The following is a 23,523-nucleotide window of genomic DNA, read 5'->3' as shown; positions in this document are numbered from 1 at the left end:
AGTAACTGTCAGTTGCAGAACGGGTGGTATCAGGGTTTTGTGAAGAGTGTGACCCCTCTGGGCTGCCAGAGACTGCTGCTTCTCCAAAAGGTTTCCTTATTTTGTGTTCAGATATGAATCTGGGGTTGAAAATGGAAAAAGTAGGGCAAGGGATTTTTATTTCTGGGCAATACCATTTGGAGTATCTCTGGGTTTGGGCGTTGTGGCCAGTGGTGCTGTTGGAGGGGGTGAGTCCCCTCAGCAGTTGCATGTCAAGGTGTGGTAGCAGGACTGTGCCAGCAATGGATGAGAAGAAGTCGGGGACAGCCTAGGAACCAAAACATTTCATGGCTCAAATCACTGGTGATGTGCCATGATTGTTATCAACAGTGACAGTACGTGCTGTTTCTATGTAAATTTGGTCTTCCTCTTCCCTCAGAAGACTCTCTAAAAGAAAGAAATCGTCTGCTGTGAGGCTGTATGTTCATGGAGAAATGACGTTCATCCTAAGCATACACGCTTGCCTAATTTTTTCTGCTTTGCAAGAGCAGACCTGTTTCTTTAATACTTTTATCTCTACATTCAGGGGAGATTGTATGGATGTTCTTGCTCCTACTCTCTTTAGAAGAAAAAAATAAACCCAAACAAAAAAATATCTGAAAGTTTTGTTCTGAGCTCCCTCTGGCCTTGCTTAGATTTGGTGTTGGGGGTCAGGGTCCTTGTGTTCATTTTTACATTTTGCAATGAGTTTTGTGCAAACTGTGGCCATGTTTTTTGATGAAAAAAGCCTGAGTTTTCATTTAATTGCTTTTTGACTTCCCTGCAGACACCTCTGTTTGAGATGTGGCAAACTAAGCTTTTGAGGTTTAATCACAGTGATATTATACTGAGTTTTATGTGGCCCTTTTAAAGTTGTTAATGTGGAATGGTGACTCTTGAAAAATCAAAGAAATAGAAGAACAGAAAGGTGAGATGAAAACTATATTTTTATCTTTATAAAAAGGTATAAAAATGTAGCACTGAGTGGAGTGAAGAGTCAAACTTGGCAGTCTGACAAACATTTCATGTCCTGTTTATTGCTCCCAAGGGCTGCAGCCTGTCTGGGTGTGCAGCCCAGTCTGGACTTCCCCAGCATGGTCCCAGCCTGGCTGGGGACCCGGAGGTGCCGCTCTGGGGGCCTTGCCTTAGGGAGAGTTTTCCTGTTGTTTTACCCCAGTCTTCAGGGTAAAACAGAGCAGGACACAGTGAAAGCTTCCACTTTACTACTCCTCTGGCAGGCCTGGCCCTGCTGCTTCTCCCATTTACCTACTGTTTTTTTCATTGTATATGTTCTTAAAATATCCTATGAAAGGCTCTGTAATGAGGAAATGTATTCTTTTTAATTGTAATGGGAAAACTTAAACTAGTTAACTACAGCTATAAATAACTTCAAGAAAAAGAATGATGCTAGAATTGAAGATTAATTATGCCAACTTTTCTTTCGGCTTCAGTCAGGGATGTTTACATGCTGTTAGTATAGAAGAAATGGCAATGAAGGTTTTGATGTTTGACAGCAGCTTTTCATACAGACAAGAGTGGCCAAAGGGCTAGTCAGCAGCAAACACGATGTGGGTTACATTTTCTGTGCCTGTTCCCTCATTACAGTGCTTCTCGTGATGCTGATGTTTTTCCTTTGATCCATTGTCCACAGGCCCGGCTCCCAAGGGCTCCGGAATCGCTTCTTTAGCTTGCTCACTCATTTATTGCAGCTTTTCATGGCTGTTGTGTTCAGCCATGCATCCATGCTGCCTGGCTGCCGGCAGTGCTCTTGTGGGGAGGATGGGAAGGGCATCCATGGTATTCCTGTGAGGCACCTCAAGCGTGGCCGTGTCTCTGGGGATTATTATCCATCTCCTCTTTTGTATAGAGCTCCGAGGCAGAGGAGACCTCTACATTGGCAGGCATGGGGATTCACGTTGTGCGGCTCTAACTCGACTGACAGCCTGCTCTTCTTCTCTGGGCACTTTAGGGTGGTATCAGTAAAGCCTGATTTTTGTCTGTCTGTCCTGAGTGCAGTGTCTGTGTAATGTATCTGCTGACACGGCAAAAACCATGTGTGACCAAGTAGCTTTTGCAGTTTTCTCTTTCTGGACTCTTGCAATACTTCAATTCTCTATGGGAGAAGGGCAGAAAAAGGCTGGAAGTCTATTGGCACAGCCCATATTTTTTGGGGTGCCTTTCAGAGAAGCGGGGATACGTCAGTGCATGGTTTGTGGTTTTGGGGGATTTCCCCCCCCCCGCCTTCTTCCATTGTGCTGATTTGTGCTGATTTCCCGATGAGCATCCTCTGTTAAGGGACCCATGCAGCCAGGGCCTCCTCAAGGCATAGTTTATTCCCTTACCTCCTCACAGGGAAAGTCAGGGACACCCGCCCTCTGGCTGCGGATGGCGTCTCAGCAGAGCTCTCCCACCAGTGTCCCGTCCTGAGCTGCTAGCAGCATTCGTGTCCCACTCTTCCCGAATGGGGCTGCGTGGGCACAGCTATGAATTACAGCTGTTCACGGGCAAACAAGAAGGTGCCAAGGGCTTCCAACGTGGGGAAGAAGAGCAGGAGGATGCCTGCATGGCTGGTCATTTTTCTTTATCACACAGCCGCTCTTGCTGGGGTCGGTGTTGGTGTCCCCATGTGTTACGTGGGCTTCACCAGGAGGAAAGGCTGGAGGCTGCCAGAGCCCATTCAGCCAGCAGGCAGAGGTGGGACTGGCGAGGACCTTAGTCCTTCAGCTACAGCGGGCAGTGGTTAAATGAAGCAGTCAGGGTGCTGGAGTGGACATTGAGCTGCCAGTGCTCCCAGGGGCTGGACCACGGATGAGAAGACCTAATGTGCCCATGCTTGCCGTGCTTTCTGTTGCCCTGTGCTTCTCAGGCAGGTGCCTTCACTGTGGCCTGGGGAGAGGTCTGTGCCAGGTCTTGCCAGTGAGGTCCCACATGTGGAGCAGTGTCTGGCTACAACCTGCTGCACTGCTGCTCTCTGAGGAACACTCCGCCTGCTTCTGGCTGTTCTCCTTACAAAACAGGAGAAAACATGAAAATATGCATTTCTGCTGCCTAAATTTAGCCCCCCAAAGCTTGTTTGGTCCCATCAACAACTTGTGGTAAACCACGGCTTGGAAGTCAGGGTCAGCCACATCTCCAACATCTCTCTTACAAGGACGTGGGTAAATACCTACTGCAGGGACTCAGGCTGCGCACATACTTCTCTTCCTGGAGAGAGGAAGGGAAAAGAGCCAGTTTGGGTTAATTTGCTTAGTTTCTGTGGTACAGAGTGAAATAAACCAGACCCTGTGCTGAGTGCCAGGCAGTGCCGGCAGTAACCCCAGGCTGGCTCTGAGAAATGGAGCTCAGATACAGCTGCTGAGCAGCCTAAGAAGTGTGATGGTCTGCTGAAAAACCGCCCTGTGGAAACAGGTTCTCCTCTCTTGCTGCAGATACTTTTTTTGGTCAGAGCAGGCTCTCCGATCCCCTCAGACTGCGGACCGGGGCTGGCTGGGCGCCTCCTGGCCACGCAGCCGCCTGAGCTGGCCAGGGCGTCCTTTCCAGCCGAGCTGCCATCCGCACAGGGCTCGTGGGTTTGCTCCAGCTTTTGCATGCCAGGGCTTATTTTACTTCTTGTTTGGTTCCTCCTTGCCTGTGTCCATTTCCATTTAACCAGTTGCATCTTTGCTAACCGATGTTCCATACTGCACAGAGGCGGCTATAAAAAGTAGGTGTATTTTAAGAGACTGGTAAAATCTGTTCTTACTGCATTTCCTTTGGGCTGGATTCTACCTTCTGTGGTACTTGAGTAATCCTGGAGTAACACCTGGTGTATTAGTTTTAGGTGGACTGTATTGCATTTTTTAGGACTCTAAATGTTAAAGCCTAGCTAGCTGAAGTGGTGAGTAAGGGACTCAGGGCACTAAGTTCCTTATATTGTGATTTTTACCTTAATTACTGGTTTTGATGCTTTCTGCTCGAACCAGTACTGATGGTGACTGTCAAGTTCATTATCTGGGTCCTGCGTTTTCCTTGCTTCAACTGTGTATCTCTGGATTCTTCATCCACCATTGTCGCTGCTGTCCCTTGCTCTGCTGTGAGTCTCATATCTGTGAAACCAAAGGACAGCCTGACAGCAGTCTGTCTGCCTCTGGACATGCCATGTGCCCACAGCATGCTCCTGGTGGGCTGTCAGGTATGGCTGTTCTGCAGCGGTGCAAGTGCTTTCCTTTCTTGTTATGGAGGACACCCGATCTGCCAGTTTGCTGCCTGAGCTGGGGCTGTAAATCTGGTGTGTGTGCTCTGCTGGGGTTGGATGTTCTGCCTCATGATTCCCACTGCTGGAAGAAGGGACACACACACACGTGTGTATGGTCACATGTGCACATGCACCGACTCTCTCTCTCTCCCCTACCTGCTGCATTACAGTCTGGTTTTGAGGCAGGCTTTCTGTGCCAGAATTTTGTTGCAAAATCCTGAGTCATTTCTGGCTAACTGACATGGCAATTTTTGTTAAGAAAGAAGGAAAATTATTCTTCAAAAAGAATTATTTACTCTGAAAAGGGGAAAAATTGTTCTACTTGGATAATTCAGTCTCCTGGCCTGTTTTTCAAGATACCACGTGGTTGGTTTTTCTGTACTGTTCACAAAATCTTTGGCCAAAGCTTGTTAGAGACATGGTGAAAGTAAACTCATTTTGCTATACAGATATCAACTGTTCTGTTGTTGAAAATTGTTCTTTGAAGACCAAATCTGCAGCTGGGCCAGGAAGCAGAAGTTCTGTCCATCAGCGCTGGTCTGTAGACAAGACTAAGCGTGATGGGACCTATGTCTAGAGCTGGGCTCTGTGCTGAAGTCCACATCTGTCCCCACTTTCCGTTCTGTGGCTCTGACAGAGATCTGTTTGGAGGAGGCGTTGCTTATTCTTCTCTGCTGCTGGGTAGCGCCCCTGCGTGAGCCAGGCTGGCCGTTTCCAGATCCGCATCCAGAGTCCGTTTGTAAGGGAAATACACTGTCAGTAACTTCTGCAGGTTTGGATTGCAAAAGTTTGACAAATGCTGCCGCCTCACCAGCTGAAGCGGCTGCTGTCATGTGCGTGGGTCTGAAGGAGAGGAGACGGGAGCACGTGAAGAGCAATGTGTGAGATCTGCCGCAGTGGTGCTCGGCAGGAGAGCTTTGGCTCTTTTGGCCAGGGCTGATGGGCCTGGGATGTGGGGCCAGCAGAAAATAGCTGAACTGAGTTATTTACCTGTTCATTTTTGTGTGTGAATTGGGTATTCAGGGGCAGCTTGTTAGAAACAAAATGTGTAGGTAACAGGAGAGAGCAGGAGGGAGAAAACTGGTCTGTGCGCGGTCGGCAGCGTGTTCCAGGTGTGTTGCTGTCAGAATAAGCAGAATCCATAACCTCCTGCCTGGCTGCTGTGTTGCTAGAGGAGAAGTGGCAAGGGTTTTGCCTTCCCCTCTCTGCGTGGCGATGGCACAGCCATGCAAGAAGCTGTGGGGGCGATAGGCATTCAGGTATTATAACATGGCCCCGATGGGGCGCACCACTTTGGGCACCTGCCCTGGATGCTTGTGCCCTGCTCTTAGGGGTACCTGCCAGCCAGGGCATTTCTGTCACGTCGTTCCCGTTGGAGTGCATTTGAAGGGAAGGATGGCTTGTTTAAAACTGTTTATGCAAACATCCCTGTAGAAATTGAGCTTTTCTTCATGGTTGGCTGCTTTTTTTCCTGCAAGCATGGTAGGGAGCCTGTCACTGGCCGGGATGCTTGGTCCGGGTGTACAGGAAACCCCAGGACCTGGCTGTGCCCCCCCATGCAGGAGTGAGGGGCGAGCGCTCAGGGGCTTGGGCAGGGGCCAGAAACCAGCTTGGCTAGCAGAAAAATGAAGGTGGCATTTTCCTGAACCCAACTGCCCTGAGTTGCCAGTCAGGGCTTCCAAACTCTATGTCTCCTCCCCAGGGACACTGCCCCCAGGGTCCCCTGCACCCTGCCCCAGGTCCCTCAGGGCAGGGGTTTCCAGGAGGGAAGAAGTCACTCAGTTCAAGACCTAATTTTTTCCACTTACACTTCCTTTTTTAGCAGTCACAGATTAAGAGGTTACCTTGCAGCCCAGCAAGTAGCAAAGCGAGGGCTTAGTGTGGGTACGAAGGCGAAACCGGGGTTGTTGCATCTGGTTTGGCGCTGTGTCTGGGAGCGGGCTGGCTCCTTGTGCGCTCCCTTGGGCTGGGGATTAAAGGCACGCATGAAAAATGCCAATGGTAGATGAGTTGTTTTCAGGCCTGAGGGAAGTGGTGTTTTTTTTCTCTCTCTTTTTTTTTTTTTTTTTTTTTCTTTCCTTAAATCCAAGACTTCTAGTTTTGGATAAAAGGCTTGTCTTGTTCTTTGATTTACTAAGAGCCAAATCTCTTCTATTTTTCTATACAGGGTTGTTAATAATGACATGTAAGGGAAGCAGGGAGGCTTGTTTGCTTGCTTTGGGCTGTTTGCTCACTTTCTTCCCCGAAGCTTTCGCATGCATTCACCACCCCAAGGGCACCCTCATGCTGGCACCCGGGAGGTTTGTGTGGCAGAAAGGAGGAAGCGTGTCTGGCAGCTCCGTGTTCGAGATGCCCTGAGGAGAAGGACTTGGGGGTGCTGGGGGGTGACAAGCTGGCCATGAGCCAGTAATGTGTGCTGGCACCCCAGAAAGCCCCCGGCATCCCGGGCTGCATCCCCAGCAGCGTGGTCAGCAGGGTGAGGGACAGGATTGTGCTCCTCTGCTGCACTCTGGGGAGACCCCCCAGCAGTGCTGCCTTCATCTTGGGGGGGTCCCAACAGCAGAAGGACACGGAGCTGTTGGAGCGGGGTCAGAGGAGGCCGCGGAGATGCTGCAAGGGCAGGAGCCCCTCTGCTGGGAGGACAGGCTGAGAGAGTTGGGGGGGGTCATCCTGGAGAAGAGAAGGCTCTGAGGAGACCTCAGAGCCCCTTCCAGTGCCTAAAGGGGCTCCAGGAGAGCTGGGGAGGGACTCTTGATCAGGGAGGGGAGTGATGGGACAAGGGGGAATGGTTTGAGAGTGAAAGAGGGGAGATTGAGATGAGATCTGGGGAAGAAATTCTTTGCTGTGAGGGTGGTGAGGCGCTGTCCCAGGTTGCCCAGAGAAGCTGTGGCTGCCCCATCCCTGGAGGTGTTCAAGGCCAGGTTGGACGGGGCTTGGAGCAATGTGGGCTGGTGGGAGGCATCCCTGCCCAGGGCAGGGGATTTTGGATTTGATGGCTTTTAAGGGTCCCTTACAACCCAAACTATTCTATGATTCTATGCTCCAGCCTGTGGTCTTTGTAGCTCCTTGGCTGTTTAAGCTGAATAGTGTCACTGTTGGGACCCGCTGAAGCCTTGGCCCGGATTCAGCCATGGCAAGATGGATTCCCCTCTGGCAGCATGTCCCTCAGTTACCTCTGCTGCTGAACCATGTTGGCAGCGGGAGCTGGCTGTGGCGCAGTGCGCGATGGGCGGATGAAAAGCACCATCCCAGGGAGCAGGGACGTTCTGTGGGCACGTCCTGCCGGGTGGGCTGGCAGGGCTCTGCCCTGCCTCTCTTCACACCCATCTCCCTGTTCATGAAGGCTGAGTCCCGCTCCCCCAGCATCGCCCCTATGGGGGTTCTGGCCACTGCCGGGGCTACGTTGGCGGCTGCCCGGCCTTGGGGAGGGGGGTTTGCTTGGTGTCACAGCCCGCTTGGTGCCTGGCATTTGAATAATGAATCCAGGGTAGCGGAGCATTAGAAGTGTGTGTGTGTGTGTGTGCTGTTGAAAAACAAAGCACTAGAAAATACAGAAGAGGTAATTCAGTGGTAAAGAGGGCTGGGCTTGTAGTGAAGACAGCACATGAATAGTCTGAAGGGGGAAATAAAAGCAATTGGGAGTCAAATGGCCTTCTTTGTGTGTTCCATATTTGATGAAGAAATGGATTATCCTGCGAGTCCAACTTGCCATGCTATATTTGCAATAAACTATTGGTTCTAATCCCAGTTGTGAGGAAAATAAGGGCTTTCGTTGCCAAGCGTATTTTCTCACTTGTCACCAATCAATGGGGTGACACATATGTTAGAGGAACGGCTGTCCAAGGCTGCCCGCATGGAAGCTCAGCTGATGACACTGTTCTCCCAGGCAGATAATTCAGCATCGCCAGAGCAGCCGCCCTCGGCCCGGCCAGGGGCTGCACCAAGCCCGGCCAGGGGCTGTGGGGCTCAGTCCTGCTCTCCCGGTTGTGCCGGTTGTGGGAGCGCGCGGTACCGCCGGCTGAGGAGGAGGAGGAGGTCTCCGAAAGCTTTCATCCCAGCCCGTTGCTAGAGAAACCCCCGCTTTTGTCTGGCCCTGTCTGGGCAGCCTGAGCCTGGCCCTGGCCTGGCAGACCCTTTGGTGGCGGGCTGGGGAGGGGGCGGTGTGCCGAAACTGCCATCTCCCTGAGGAGGAGGATGCTCGCTTGCGGGGGGCCTGGCCGCTGGCTGTGGCTGGTGGGTCTGGGCAGGCTCCCTGCCAGACGGCTCTGCTGGCTGGAGCATCGGCTGCATCCCCGCAGCTTTGGGCCCTTCTGCGCACCGGCGCATGCTTGGCTCTTGTCACCTCTCACGTTTCAATTCAGGCCGCGCACCTTCATGAGTCGTAACTATCCAGGGCTTTCCACCACCTGTTTTTCACCCATTCTTGCCCATGTAGAACTGAGCTTACTTAATAAGCCCATCCTAAACTTGTCATGTGTTGCCCATGGGTGAACTTTGCAACAGGCACAGGGGCTCGTCCTGCCTCCCACATGCCGTCTCGCCTCTCCTGGCAATGGGCTCTGCCAGGACCAGCTGCGTTCCTGTTACTGCGGTGAGTTTGCGGGTTGTTGTACAGCTGTGATGTCAGGCTGCGGGCGTTGCGTTGAAGGTACAGCAGCAAAAAGTGATGCTGTTCATCTCGTGTGGCACTTTGACCTACGATGGGACAAGCAAAAGTAAACATAGCTGTGAGCCATCATACCTGCTGTTGCTAAGCTGGCGGTTGGTTTGCTCAAACTTATTTTGATTTTTTTAAGATGTTTTACTGTTTATGAAGAAAGTAATTTCTAGAGTAGCAGTACACCCCTAACCAGCACTGTACTTCTGCTGGTGTTGGTTTCCACTGTGGTTGATGCCAGTTAAGGAGCTTGGCCCTTACCAGCATTTGAGGGAAGAAGTATTGGAGCCAGGGGTTACTGGAAGAGGGGGAGACTTGCAAAATAACTGCCGGAGAACAAGATTGTCTCACTTACTCCATATACTGCCAAAGGATGAAATCCTAGATCCACTGAGGCTGGTGGGAGCTTTGCCATAGTCTCAGCTGGGGCCGGGATTTCGACATGGTGCTTGTAAATGCCTGAAATTCAGAGATTCTCCCGCCCAGGAGAATATGTGAGCTGTATGAGGACACAAGGAATAAGTGAATAATAATAATAATAATAAGGAATACCACTGGTAAAAGTTGCGTTGATCTAGTGGCATTCATCTAGAGTTTAGTTGTTACATTTAAAAAATGAGACCATATGGAAAATATCCTTCGGTAAGCTGAGGGTGGGACCGGTTGAAGTAGCGGTGTGTTAATAATGAGCTGGAGCTGAGCGTGCTGTCTTCGTCTTGACCTCTCCACATAAGCATGTTGCTTCTAATATGAGTGCTCAAATTGGCCACAGTTTGTCCTAAATAATTTTGTTCTTTGTAAAGCACTGTATCATCCGTGTTGTCAGAGGTATGCTATTTGGATGCGTGTAATCGTTCTTGGGCTCTGTGCACAGCTGCCAGCATTGTCCTCACTGGAGAATGCATGAGGTGAACAGCCTAGGAGAGGAAAAAATGAGATTTACTTTGATCTGCTGGCCAAGATGTCAACATCAACCCAAACGACAGTGTTCTGAAGTCTTGAAAAAGTTTGGGGAAGTGCCCTCACTTTACTCTGTCACTGGCACACCAGTCAGTTTCCAACCCAAACGCAGAGCTCCCTCAGGCAGTTGGTCCTGCCATGGTGGTGATCACACAAGCTCCAGCATTTCTGAATGTCCGTCTTTCCAGAAGCTCAACAGAAGTGCCCCTGAGACTCGTCTCGTCTGGGGACTCTGCTTGAGCCGCTGTTGGTGACATGGTGTGTGCCGCAAGCTGGGGTGCTCGTCGCTCTGCTGCAGCCCCTTGCGCGGTGGGGGACGGGGCTCAGCCGCAGCCGGTGGGGCAGTGGGCACACAGGACTGGGCACAGCGTTGCTGCCTCCCGCTGGCGCAGAGAGCTGCGGGTGTCCAGGGCTGGCGATGATCGGACCATTTTGGAGATTAAGAAAACAATAAAAACATACCTTTCCCTGGAGATCTTTCTGATGCTTTGTACAACAGACTTCTCTGCTGATATTGAGCACTGCCTTCAGCGCTGACACCATGGAGGCTGATGTCCAATAGAAAAAGCCCCCGGAGTGGCTGTAAATCATATCAGGGGAGGAACAGTGCCTGACGTTACAAAACCCATATGGAAAGGATTGCTTCCTCCATGTAGCTTGTGACAGTTTGCTGCAGAAGAATATGCTTTGCGGCAGAAGCACACACAGATTTTGAGCCAGGCTCAGCTTTGTAGTTAGATTGTAGTGACTATAATGTCAAAACATGCTGCCCCTGGGCCCCCTGCCCAGCCATGGGCTCGTAGGGCTGTTGGGACCAGCTGCCCAGTCATCCCACCCAGCCATTGGCCATAAGCAGCACCATGTCAAGTTTTTTTTTTTTTTTTTCTTTTATTTAATGTTGCCGTTCATTTACAAACTTACCCAAGGTTGAATGTAAAACATTTTTCTCATCTCTGTGCTGTCTCTAACACTCACGTACCACTTGGCTGTTGGCAGTGGGAGGCTGTTTGCAGCGGGTTTATCCCTGCTCAAGCACGTTGGCTTGTGCACAGTGCTCTGTGCCGGGGCTGGCCATGGTGGTCACGCTTACTTTCCTTCTGCGTCCCCTCTGTCTCACTCGGAAGCCTTTCTCCAGCTTGTGGAGGGATGCGAGCATTCTTGGGGGTCTTTGACTGATGAGGGGCTTCTGCTGTGTTTGGGATCTCAGTAGCCTGGGTTAGTGGTGGGGCCCGTTGCTGGAGCTCTGCAGGGCCACGCTCCCCCATGTTGGGCCACGTTAAACCTGGTGCAGGGGGCTGCAGTGGTTGTCATCCCACCGGCGGCCCCGGGGAGGCTGCTGGCCCTGGGGCTGCAGCACATCTCCTCGGGAAATCTGATTGCTGCTGACATCTCACGTGGTTATGTGCATGGCCTAAGAATAACGAGCAGTCATCGGCTGTGATATGGGCTAATTGATTTGAAAATATTTACAAAAGCCAAATCCCCAGATCTTCTGATTACAGATGTTCCCTCTCCCAGATGGATTAGCAGTCCTGCAGCCCATCTTCAGCATTGTTGCTCTCTTTGGTTTGCCAAGGAATTTTGTTTTCTCCAACATCCCTGCTGCTGTGTTTCAGAAGAGCTGAGGAAATCATACTTCTTGCATTTTCTACCTCTGATTCTGCATTTTAAATAACAGGACTGCTCACACTGGAAACTCCTTTCTTACGAACAGAACCAAACAAACTGGGAGGATAAAAGCAGCCAATCTTGAAAGCCAGCTGTCCAGCAGAGTCCAAGGGGACTCAAGGAGCTTTTTAGCACCCTTGTTTGCAGAAAGGCTCACTCTGTTGCTCTCCTTTGGCACTGTTTGTGATTTCATATATTGTGAATTAAATCATGGGAGCATTTTGGACAAACTACTGTGGAAATGTGACCAAGTACAGAATTTTATTTAATGTTTTGCTTTCTGCTTTTTGGCAAATGCTTTCAGCTCTTCCTAAAGCAGTTTAGTAGGCTTTTGTTTATTGATTTCTACTAAAAGTTCCTATAAATTCCAAGTTCAGAAACACAAATTGTGAGGTGGCCGTTTTTCTCGTGCAGACCTGTGGCATTTGTGTTCACATCCTGATGGTGCTGGGCAGAAGCTGGAGTTGGAGAGTTTTCCTAGTAAGGTTTGCTCATCATGGCAACGAGCTTATTTTTAATCTACCAAGGAAGGCTCTGACCATGGGATATTACAAAAACATATGTACTAGTTGAACCAAAAAGGGTCTCGGCCCAGTTTGGGTCATTTCTTTGAGAAACCTTTAGCTTTCACAGAATAACTTGTCAGTGATGCTCTCAGAGGCATCCCATTTCCTTTTAGTTTGCTGAATTATTTTTATTCAGTGTATGTAAATAAGGACCTTCCAAACTTATGTGAATTCCAGGAGTTACCAGCCTGCCACCATACATGTTTCTCCTGTACATGCTTCTCCAGCTGTAAGCAGAAGCAGTTCTATTGCTGCAAGTTCTTAGTAACCGTTACAAGGAAGCATGACAGTGGAGAGGTCAGGTTGACCACAGATAGCATTTCATTAGGTCGTAACGGCTCATTCCAAAGCTTTGGGGAAGAGGAGTGCAAGTCCAAACCTGGGCCTGGGTTGTCCTTTCCAGCTGCCCCCTACTTCTCTCTAATGGCTGGAGTAACCTGCTCTTTGCTAAGTGCCCTTTGGAGATGCTGCACTGTTCCACCAGCCTCTAATGGCTGACTCGCACATCAGCCTAGGTAACATGCTCAGCTGGGGCTTTCTCCTTCCCAGTTATTTGAGGAACAGAGTGGCTCTTTGGCCAGGTCACAGCGGTGCAGAGGTGGGGGCTGTGCCCAGCTCCCCTGGGACAGTGGGCAGACATGGGATCGCCTCCAGCCCTGGCGGTGCTTGCTCCTGCCGTAGGGCCCGTTGGGTCCCCCGGGTGGTGGATGCTCCGTGTCCATCTGCGGTGGGCAGCGGCTGTGGCCGGCGCCAGGCTGACTGTCCCTCAAGCGCCCGGCCGGCTGGGCGCACTGGTGGTGCAGGCAGTCCTGTCCGAAACCTTTGTCTGACAGCGCATTCGCTGCTGGAGAGCAGGAGTGGAGGGGATAATCCTGGAGCGATGGCAGGTGCCCATCGTTTTTTTAGCAATCTAGCTCTTTCTTTGTAGACTTTACTGCAGCCCAAGAAAATGTAAGCTTTTCTGTTCCCAATTGCCTGTGCTTTGGGCTTGTCTTGCTTCAGTTGTTTCTAAAAGCCAGCTCTCCACGAGGCCCATCAGTCGAGTGCCTGGAGATGACTCCCCTCCCTCCAATTACAGAAGCACAATTAGTGATCTCTTCCTGTGAGTGTCCTCCTCTTTCTAGCTCTGTCTTCTAGAGTTTAAGGTTTTGGGCTCAGGCGCTGAAGGGATATTTGTCTAACGTGGAAAACATAATTGGCACTTGGTTGAAGGTTATAATTAAAGGCTTGTTAATCCCTCCATGATGGACAGGACTGATGCAGCTCGTGCTGATGCTGCTGGCCAGAAAATTGCTTGCAAACAGTGCTGGTAAGGACAGTGTGGGTTTCGGTCTGGATTGTTGGCTGTGCCCACTGAGGCGTCACCCTGCACATTACTGGAGCCTGATTGGGTTTGGGTTCACCGGGCACCCGCTCTCTCTGTCTGTAGTGTGTGAGCAGGCTGGGTTTGAGGAAGAGGACAGAGGGTGTTGGGATCAAACAGCAAATGGTGGCTGCTCTGGCCCTGGGGCTGGTCTCCAGGAGAAAATGGATGTCCTCAGAGTGCTCCTGCCCGTTCCCTAGGCAGCAGGCACGAAAGGCGGAAAAAGGCTTTTCTGCCAGCCGTATTATTTCATGATCATCTGAAAAGGCTCCTTAAACCGAGTTCATTTTAATTGAAAGGAGGGTGCCTCTTAAATGCAGTAACGATGGAAGCAGGGAGTGACAATGCAGGCGCTGTCGGGGGCTGTGTTTGTGAGCGGCTGACTCACGGAGACCTCCTGAGCACTGAAGAATGTCATTTTCTCTGTTATTGCTTCTGTCTTTGCGTTAATGATGCCAGCAGCCCTTAATTTTGTTTTTTTGCCACAAACCTTTTCCATTTAATGTGCAGCGACAGCTCCTGGGGTCAGTGGCCACCTCCATTTTTTTGTGCGCCTGCTTGTAGCTGAGTGGCTCCAAGGCCATGGCTGGCGGGTTTCCATGTCCGGAGTGACTGCCCTTTGCCTCCGTGCACTCAGATGGTACTGGCCTGGCTGAACTTCTGCAAGGAAACTTGAAAGCATCAAAGCAACGTGTTACAGGAGCGGGGAAAACAAAGAAATTCTGTCAATGAAGGTCAAAAGGTGCCTTGCTGGTTCCTGGATGCCTAAGAGCATCCTCACCCACCAGTAGGACTGACGTGCCATTATTGAGTCCTCCTTGGTACCAGGGTGCTGGGGTGAGCCAGCGCATGCGGGATGATGGGGAAGAGGGAGCTGGGCTGGTGCTGGGCCGGCGAGCGGTGAGTGTGGAGGAGGCGGTGACCCTCACTGGGCTGGCATTGCGTCCCATGGGCACAACCTGCAAATGCCCCTTACTCCGAGCAGGGGGTGATGAAAGCCACGGGAGCCTCGGCAAGTCTCTTTGTATGTTGGTGGTATCTGAACTGCCTCGAATGGCCCCTGTAAGAGTCAAGGAGAAATCTTTGTGCCAGACACAAAGATCAGATGAGCAGCAGTAGCTCAGATCTGGGAGAAAAAAAAAGAAGAGGTGGGAAATTGAAAAGACTGAAGAAGCTTTATTGATATTCCTTGTATTTCTGTGCATTGTCAGGGTTGTTAAAAGCTGTTCTGGAGATCACCTCGGGTTGTAATCCACTATGAAAAGAGAACTAGAGATCAAATCTGTGGTGGTGTGTTGGTTTTGGTTGGTGTGGTTTTTTTTTTTTTTTTATATGGAAATCTAGATTAAACTTGCTCAGGAAATCAGAGGGCTGTAAAGCAGGTCCTGTGTTGGCACCAGCAGGAGTGGGAACGTAAAATCCATATGGGATGTAATGAAATTTCCACTGACCTTGTGTGGGAAGGAAACTTGTTGGCAGGGGAATGTGAAGCTTTTAAAAATGTTTTGTTACGAAATTGGTACCTTTGTATCCTGCAGAAATGTAGCAGTGGTTTTTTAGGAGGCTTAATTCAAAGGCGGTCACTCTTTGCCACCCTCAGCCCCGGTGAATGCCGTCGTTACCACAGAAGTTGTGTAACGGGGAAAGCACTTGCCTTCAAAAGGGGGTGCACTGTATCGTAGCGGGCATGCCATGCCCCGGGAAGCCCTTCTGGTGAGCTTGGTGGGTGACAGCCCCCGCCTGCCGTGTCGCCTCCTGGCTGTGCTCCGGTGGAGCGTGAGGGAGCTATGGGAAGCCATGACTGCATAGGTGGTCATCCCCTGTCAATGCCGTGAGGCATCGCAGCTCTTGCACAGTGCAGAGCCCCTGAAGAGCACAGTCTTCCCGATGGAGTCGGATCCGCAGTGCTGCGCGTGCGTCATCTTTCTGTAAAGCCTGGGCTGTTCTTCAGGAAATGCTGGAGTGCTGCTGCTGAGGACTGGGGTGGCTTTCAGCTGTCATGGCCGAGTGCTGCTTTCTGGGAGCCCACTCAGCTTCTCCAGGAATCCTCGTGAATCTCTGTAGCAAAACCAGGGTAAATGTTGCTGGGTGGCATTAAAGCATCCTTTCCTCCCACCCCCTGCAGAAAGTGCCATTGCAACAGGAGCAAATCTATTTTTTGTGTTTGGGTTCAAATGTGAAGAAGAGGGGGTGGAGAAGCAGTGTTGTGCGTGAAGGGTGCGGCTGTGTTCTGGCGTGGTGCTGGGTACCATAGGAATAGGATGCTTCTGCCTGAACAGGAAGCACTGAGTTGAAACCACAGAAGATTTACAGACAATTTCAAGCTCTTTAAATTTGTGAGGATCCCACATAAAGGAGGTTAAAATTGCTATTATAAGAATCTGATATTTTTGAACATTTCTTTGTAGAACAATTATCATGCGAAGCTGAGCCCCTCGCAGTCTGACAGGTGAACTTGGAGAGCTGCAGGAACAAGGATACCTGCAGCAATCTCATTACTGGGAATTTAAGGATGGCAGTAATGGGACTGGAGGCTGCAGGCTGCGTGAAGGTCAACTAAAAATCAAAAGATCCATGGAAATAACGAATGCTGAAAACTCCAAAGTTAATCAGTCACCTTATGTGGGATCATAGAATCATATCATAGAATCACAGAATGGTTTAGGTTGGAAGGGACCTTAAAGCTCATCCAGTCCCACTCCCTGCCCTGGGCAAGGACACTTTCCACCAGCCCAGGTTGCTCCAAGCCCTGTCCAACCTGGCCTTGAACACCTCCAGGGATGGGGCAGCCTTTGAGCCAAAGACGAGGTTGATGTCGTGGGTACCCTGGCAGCGCTGGGGGACGTGAGTGAGAGGAGTGTGCATCTACAGTGCCAGCTCCCTTCAGGATGTTGTCAGCTGTTCTCTCGGCATTCAAATGATCATTTGTCAAGAAATAGTATGTTAGTTTATATGCAAAGAATACAGGATTTCAGGTAGTACTAGAAAAATTGAAGTAGCATTTTCTAGTTTCAAAAAGGCAGTTGAGAAGCTCTGAGGGTTCGTCTCTATGTGCTCAGGCAGTTGTTTATTTTGACAAAGAACAAGCTTTTAATGTGAGACCAGTGAATGAAATTCTTCAGCTCCCACTTGGAAAAAAAAGCTGTTTGCTTTAGTGAGTCTTGAGTTAAACCTGAGGCTCGCGAGGGAGCCTGCCTGCTCTAGCAGGGCCTGTGCAATTTGCTCTGAGATGAGGAAAGACAGCCCTCCTGGCCCATGTTTGTTGCTGATGTTGCATTTTCTTCTTCTCCTCTCTTGTGTGCATGCAGAAATCCGAACTCAGCTGGTCGAGCAGTTCAAATGTCTGGAGCAGCAGTCAGAGTCGCGCCTGCAGCTGCTTCAGGACCTGCAGGAGTTCTTCCGCAGGAAGGCTGAGATCGAGCTGGAGTACTCCCGGAGCCTGGAGAAACTGGCCGAACGCTTCTCCTCCAAGATACGCAGCTCCAGAGAGCACCAGTTCAAGTAAGCAAGCATTTCCAGGGGTAAAATGGCGCAAAACGATAGGCCAGAAACTGCTTTGAACACTAGATGTTTGTTTGTTTGTTTGTTTGTAGCTGCACAGTCCAAAAGTGGTGTAAACTAAATAGCATCAGGGGTGACATTGTGCAGAGTTCACAAAAAGAACCAGAAATGTCTTTTTTCCAAGACTTTCCACCACAACTTTACTGACCTGTGCTGCCCAAATTAGACTTGCTATGCACTTCTTTGAGCATTACTATAAAAAATATGAATCAAACTAGGAAGGAGTTGAGCCCCTTGATTTTCACTGAGGCTGAATTCAGCCACTGATTTGATTGTGCAAATAACAGTAGGCCCATTTTATTAACCTGCTCTCTGTACATAGCCCAGTCCTTAGATGTCAGAGTGCTTCACATTGCACACGAACCTGCTTACAAGCTGAGGCTTGGAAGCAGTTTCTGGAAATCTAATTTATTGCAGTTTTATAAAATGAAGTATGTGTGTTTTCTGTGTAGACACCCGCACAGTGTTGAAGCTAGGGAAATCCATAGTGGAAATATTTTGAAACAAAGCTTTGAAATAGGAAGTATGAACTGGATGCTGGAATTGTGTGAAACTTAAACTGATGATGAAAACTGTAAAATCCGTGAATGTGTGAATATGCGCAAGTTTTCAAAAGCAGCAGCTTTTCAGTTTAACCACGCTTTCCAGCTTGGCTAAAACAAAAAAGATCTGGGAAAAAAAAAGAAACAAACTCGAGGCAGAATTGAAGTCTGGAGGTGACTGTGTTTTGTGGTGAGGATACGTGGCTCGTGCTGTTGTGCTAGCTGGTTGGTGGCCATGGTTTCAAGGCTCCACCATCCCGTTGCTGTTGGAGGAGCTGGTCCCACTCTGCAGGTGCATGGGAGTGTGCTGGGGTGGAGCTGTCAGCCAGGGCTCTGTGGGGCGATGCTTGGTGTCTCTACCTGGGTGTCGGTAGCTGCCAGGCTTTTCCTCCGTGCTGCTTGTTGCTTTCCTGGCCACAACCGGCTCTTCCTGGCAGTTTCTCAGGGCACAGAGTCTCGCTGGGCAGTGCAAGCGGTGCCACCGAGCTGTGACTGGCAGGGTCTGTGCCTCGGGGGCCACCAGCAGCACCTGCAGCACAGAGGCAGATGCTTGTCCTGGCTGCTTCCCATGCAGCATGCCAGCTGAAGTTCCCTACCTTTGCCTCCCGTGGCCATAGCATTTGTCTCTGTCTCTTCTTCTGACAGCAGTGTCTGTGAAATAGTCTCTCAGCTATTGATAGGGTGAGGGGGAATGGCTTCAAAGTGGAAGAATGTAGATTTAGATGAGGTATTAGGAAGAAATTCTTAACTGTGAGGGTGGTCAGCCCCTGGCCCAGGTTGCCCAGAGAAGCTGTGGCTGCACCATCCCTGGAAATGTTCAAGGCCAGGTTGGACGGGGCTTAGAGCAACCTGGGCTGGTGGGAGGTGTCCCTGCCCAGGGCAGGGGGTGGAACTGGATGAGCTTTAAGGTCCCTTCCAACCCAAATCGTTCTATGATTCTATGAACTGCCCTTCACTCAAGTTGAAACTAGTGTCATTCAGTTCAATGGCCAAAGACTATAGCCACTGTTTAGCTCCTTTCCCAGAAAACCAAGGGGTTTGCCTGTCTGATGTACTTAGCCTTGCAAGTCCCTGGCTCTTTACAGTCTCTTTCTTTCCCTAACCCCTTGTGATTTTTTTTTTTTTTTTTCGTTTTTCATCTGGAAGAGCAGTGGTTTCTGCTTTTACATTACTAAATCCTATTTATTCCATATTGCTAAATCCCATTTAATCTGTGTACTTGGTCTCTCTAGTGAACAAGGCTTTACTGTTGTCTTAGCAAAAGTCTGCTGAAAATGAATTACTGTTCAAATGTTCTTTTTGCATCTGGCTGGTGCTTGTCAGTTGTGCGGTGCTGGGCTGGTGCTGCTGTATCATGCACTGGGGATAACTGTCCTGGAGAAGGATTTGGCCAGCATGGGCTCGGGAGGTTCAGGGATGCTGGAGCCCACGAAGGCTCGCTGTGTGCGTGTGCTGCTCCCATCAGCTGAGAGCAGTATTGTGGCTCTCCCATTGCTTAGTGTGCTTACAATATTGGAAGGATACTCTGTGTTATGTGGTATCTACAGGTGATGATGATTCTCCACCTCTATAAAATGCCCAGGCACAAGCGCCCAGTGGTTTGTGATGGTATTGATAGTGCTAATAGGGTCAGCTTGATTTCAGTGCTCACTTCTGCTGTGTCCTCACTGTCTTACTGTGTTGAGAGACACTTAATATATTTTTCTTCCAGACTGCCCTTTAGTAGGTTAATCTGCACTGTTTCCCCAGATTGCTCATGAATGTCATTATTCTGATGAGGCTTTTGACACTCTTAAGAGATATGGTATCTTCAGCTCTTCCTTTGTCCCTGTGTCGCCAAGTGCAGCAGGCTGTGCCCAGTGGTGCTGCTGCTGGGCTGGTGTTGTGGTTTAGGCCAAATCCACTACTGAGGACCTGGGGCACCCCAGAAGGGACCGACAGATGCTCCCCTCTACCCCTCTTCAAAGAGAGAGGCAGAGGAGGGAAAAAGAGACTTATGACTTTAGAAGGAACTAAACTGCTTTAACGAAATATTAATAATAAAATAAAAAGAAATAATGAAATCTCTACAAAACCGTATCAAGCTCCCGAGATGACAGTCACGTCACCGGCTGGCACTGCGGCAGTCCCAGGCTGGACTCAGTGACAGACAGGAACTGGATTCCGGATCTGCATTCAGAATCGGGATCACAGGCAGCCGAACAGAGTCCTCCTCAGACTTCAGCTACTGAAGGAAGAGAGCGCTGACCCTTTGATCCCTCAGCTTTTATACTGAGCATGAGGCAGATGGGATGGAATACCCTGTTGGTCAGTTTTGGGTCACCTGTCCTGTCCGCTCCTCCCTGCAGGTGGGACCCCACTATGCTTTTCCACTTCCGACCCTCCAACGGGGCAAATAACAAAGTTGGTTGGCCTTGGGGGTTATAGCAATAAGTATAAGCAAGAGCCTCTCTGCATACCATGCCTGGGCATCAGCTATAAACATTGGTCTTATCACTCTGAGAGAGTGAATGTTGTCTGCACAATATGCTGTTCATTTCAGTAGTTAGAAGAGGCCTAGCTAAGAAGTGAAGTTACTGAACAGAATTGGTCCTGTTTTCCCTCAAACCAAATCAGCTGGTCACAGTGATTCCAGGTTGACAGACTCATTCATGCTTTTATATAGGGTTCTTCTGTCTGGGTGTGCATGCAGAGGTTTTCTGGAGTCACCATGCCTTCCTCTCCATGGGTTCAGTGGTGAGGTGGGCTGTGCCAGCCCCAGTGCTGTGGATGAGAACATCTTGGAGGAGGAGGACTAGGTGTGTGAAGGCTTCAGCTGCACAGCGTGGCTGTAGCAAGCCTGGGCTAGCTTTCTGGTTTCAGGACTTCTTGGGAAGGTCAGACTTGTTGGAGCACAGGGGTCTGAAGTCCATCTCCATCTCGGCCACGTTGGCAGCACTGTCGGTGTGTGCAGGCTGCCAAACCCAGGTGTGCAGCAGACCTAGATGCCATGTGGGCAAAGCAGCGGGTGCTCCCCAAGACAGCTTGCGGGTGTCTTTAGGTGCTGGGGAGAGAGAAGCCGCTGGGGCTTGAATGTGTCCATTGGGCATGGCTGTTGACACACGGAGAGACCAGGATGATGGCAGGGGAAGTCTCTGCCAAAAGGGGATGATTCTCTGGAGCCAACACATCTTGTAGGAAAGGGTTTGTTTGACTAGAGAAAACGGTGTTGGTGAAACATTTGGAACAAATCACTTGGCTGCCTCATTTAGAGGATCTACCTCAAAGTGTCTCAGTTGGACAATGTGAAATGTTTTGTTTCAGTTGTATTGTTTCTGGAAACTTTTCACTTTTGAATAATTTGCTTTAGTACTAAAAGCAGTACGTGGAGAGCAGTGCAGGTTTCTCTCAGTGTTGAGATGGAGCATGTCAAAATTAGTTAAGCTTTAATCAAGTGTAAAATATTCCCTGAAATTTCCCTCAAAAGAGAGTTTTTCTGACCAGACCCTGGCTTCCAGACGAGTTAGGGTCTTGGGGTGCCCCTGGGGAGGGTCTCGCCAGCAGGGCCGGGTGGGGACGAGCTGGCTCTGAGGATGCTGCCTGGCTCCTGGGGACTCTTCACGTCAGCCGCCCTGATACCTGCTGCCACTCATGGCAATGTCTTTGTTGTCTGCAGCACAAATTGGGTTAAGACCATCGTAAATATTCAGCATACCCGAATGTATTCATGTTGCATGCAGACACTTCGTGTTAACATTGGATGCAAAACATTTTCTCCAGCACTGTTTAGTGGACTAAATGTGGTACAACAGATTGTGTGGCAAATGGGCTCTTTCTGAAATGAAAGTGACAGCCGTATTCATAGCACAAAGTGGGAAAAAGAAGCAAAACTCTCCCTTGCAAAGCATTGAAGGGATTGCCAAGAATGTCTCTTCTCCTGTACCACCTTCCAGAGCACCTGGCTTGGTAAGGGTCTGATTTGGTACATGTGCTTATGTCCCAATGGACATCCCTGCAGGGAAGCACTCGAATGGCTGAAAGAAACTCCAAAAGAGGTTCCTGGAAACTGGAGCAGGGCCATAGATGGTTCCCAGCCTGGCTGGGACCAGCTCTTGTGTTGTCTCCATCCCACTCACACTCTTTCAGGTCCTTCAGAGCTGTTGCCCGCAGTATCTGTGCTGTATTACTGTCATATTGCTAATTAACCTTTTGAAGACCACACCTTTATAAAGTGTAAGTACAGGGCAGTGGTCCAGAAAGCACAGTGGGTGCCCTGAGAAGTCGGGGTAGGGCAAAAAAATTAGACTGTGTATGACAGATTACATGCAAAGATCTGTATACATATATGTGTGTGTGTGTGTGATATATATGTTTCTGTGTTGTGAAGCACAGAGCTGTGCCCAGAGTCGGCATCAGAGCATCCATCTCCCCTGCACGGAAAGCCTCTGTCCTGGCACCAGCAGCCGTGGGAGGCTGGTAAATAAGGACAAAGCTGCAGGAGAGAGCAGCTTGGGGCAAAGAATGTGAATTCCTTGGCTTGATTGAAACCCTCGTGTATAATGTTTAGACTGGGAGCTTCTGTGTTGGCAGAGATATTTAAATGCCTTTCCTGCACTGAAGAGGAGGTGCCAGTGTGGGCAGCCGGCTGTGTGTCTGGGCGAGGTGTCTGCCGGGTCGCACCACCATCCCGGTTGGGCCAGCACCAAATTGGCATCGATGACCCCATGGTGTCTGCTGAAAGGACGTGGCTCTGAACTGGTGGAGGGTCCGTGGTGCACTGGTTGCCTCCGTGGCAGAGCTGTGCCGCTGCCCCAGGCAACTGCGGCCCCAGGGAGGGGGAGGTGAGGGGTGGCAGCAGCAGGAGACGCTGCGGCCGGGTGTCCTCCTGGCAGGTCGGTGGGGATGGCACTGTCGGAGCGGTCTGGGCGGAGGAGGCTGTGGTGCTGGTGGCCATGTGCTGGAGAGGCGGGCTGGGTCTCCCGGACCTGTGCTGAGGGGCTGTGGGGTGTGTGGCTGGGTGCTTCTGGGGAGGGGAGGCAGCCAAGAGGAGCTCACACACTTTTCTCTGGGGGCGCGACATTGTAGTGATGTATGTGTTGGAGGAAGGCAGCGTTAATATGCTGTCAGCATTCATTTGAAAATTACATGCCTTTTTGACTTGTTCACTTGACCTTTTTGATTTTTTTTTCCCAATTCCCTAGGAAAGATCAGCACCTGCTTTCCCCTGTGAACTGCTGGTACCTGGTTCTGACGCAGACCCGGCGAGAGAGCAGAGATCACGCCACCCTGAATGACATCTTCATGAACAATGTCATTGTCCGGCTGTCGCAGATCAGTGAGGATGTCATCAGGCTCTTTAAAAAGGTAACCAAAGCAGTGATGGAGGGTTCTGCTCAGTAAGGATCCATCCTTGCATTTTAGTCTGGAAAAGGAGCTTTTTCTGGACTTCTACACAACTGTGCCCTCCAAAAGTCTAAAGAGGTATAAAAAAGCCGACATTGTTAAAAAGCAGAGAGGTAACAAGACTTTCTAAGAAATACATGTCACATCTTAATGAGAAATCGGGAGAGGAGTTTGAATTCTGGACAGTGAAAATGAAAAACCATAGTGGCAGGCCAAATAAATTCCTCAGAGACAACTTGCTAAAGACAAAGCTAACAAAACCTCCAAAACCACGAGGAAGAAACCTGCTGCAGGGTGTGGAGGGGGACAGATGGGTGAGGTGCAAAAATGCTGCAAGGTAACAGCCAAAGGCCAACGGGCTTCTTCAGCTTGGTACTCGTTCTGGAAAAGCTCAGACGAGAGATTTGCTGGGGGGTGGTGGTGTTACTACCCTGAGGAACCGTACCCAGCTGAATCTCATTAGATGTTGCAGAGCAAATCTATACAAGAGACTATCACTTGTAATTCTTTCCAGATAATATTTATCCAAGAATTTTAAAGAAACTGAGATATAAAACTGTCAAGTGACTAGC

The 23,523-nt window shown here is 49.9% G+C and overlaps 1 protein-coding gene across 2 annotated transcripts in view; it reads left to right on the top strand.

Annotated features, from left to right (window-relative positions):
• SRGAP3 (SLIT-ROBO Rho GTPase activating protein 3) overlaps positions 1 to 23,523 on the top strand; it is a gene marked incomplete at its 5' end in the record, with an annotated part of 125,112 nt that overhangs the window by 41,768 nt on the left and 59,821 nt on the right. For both annotated transcript variants that reach the window (XM_082487490.1, XM_082487489.1), the window contains 2 exons: positions 16,775 to 16,967; positions 22,750 to 22,912. In XM_082487490.1, coding sequence (XP_082343616.1) covers positions 16,775 to 16,967; positions 22,750 to 22,912 — 356 coding nt within the window. The remainder of the gene's footprint in view (positions 1 to 16,774; positions 16,968 to 22,749; positions 22,913 to 23,523) is intronic.

The sequence above is a fragment of the Vanellus vanellus genome (genome assembly GCF_965231255.1).
Source record: "Vanellus vanellus genome assembly, chromosome: 9".
NCBI classification, from domain to species: Eukaryota; Metazoa; Chordata; class Aves; order Charadriiformes; family Charadriidae; genus Vanellus; species Vanellus vanellus.
Note: the sequence above shows the minus strand (reverse complement) of the source record. Positions and strands in the feature narration are given on the sequence as shown.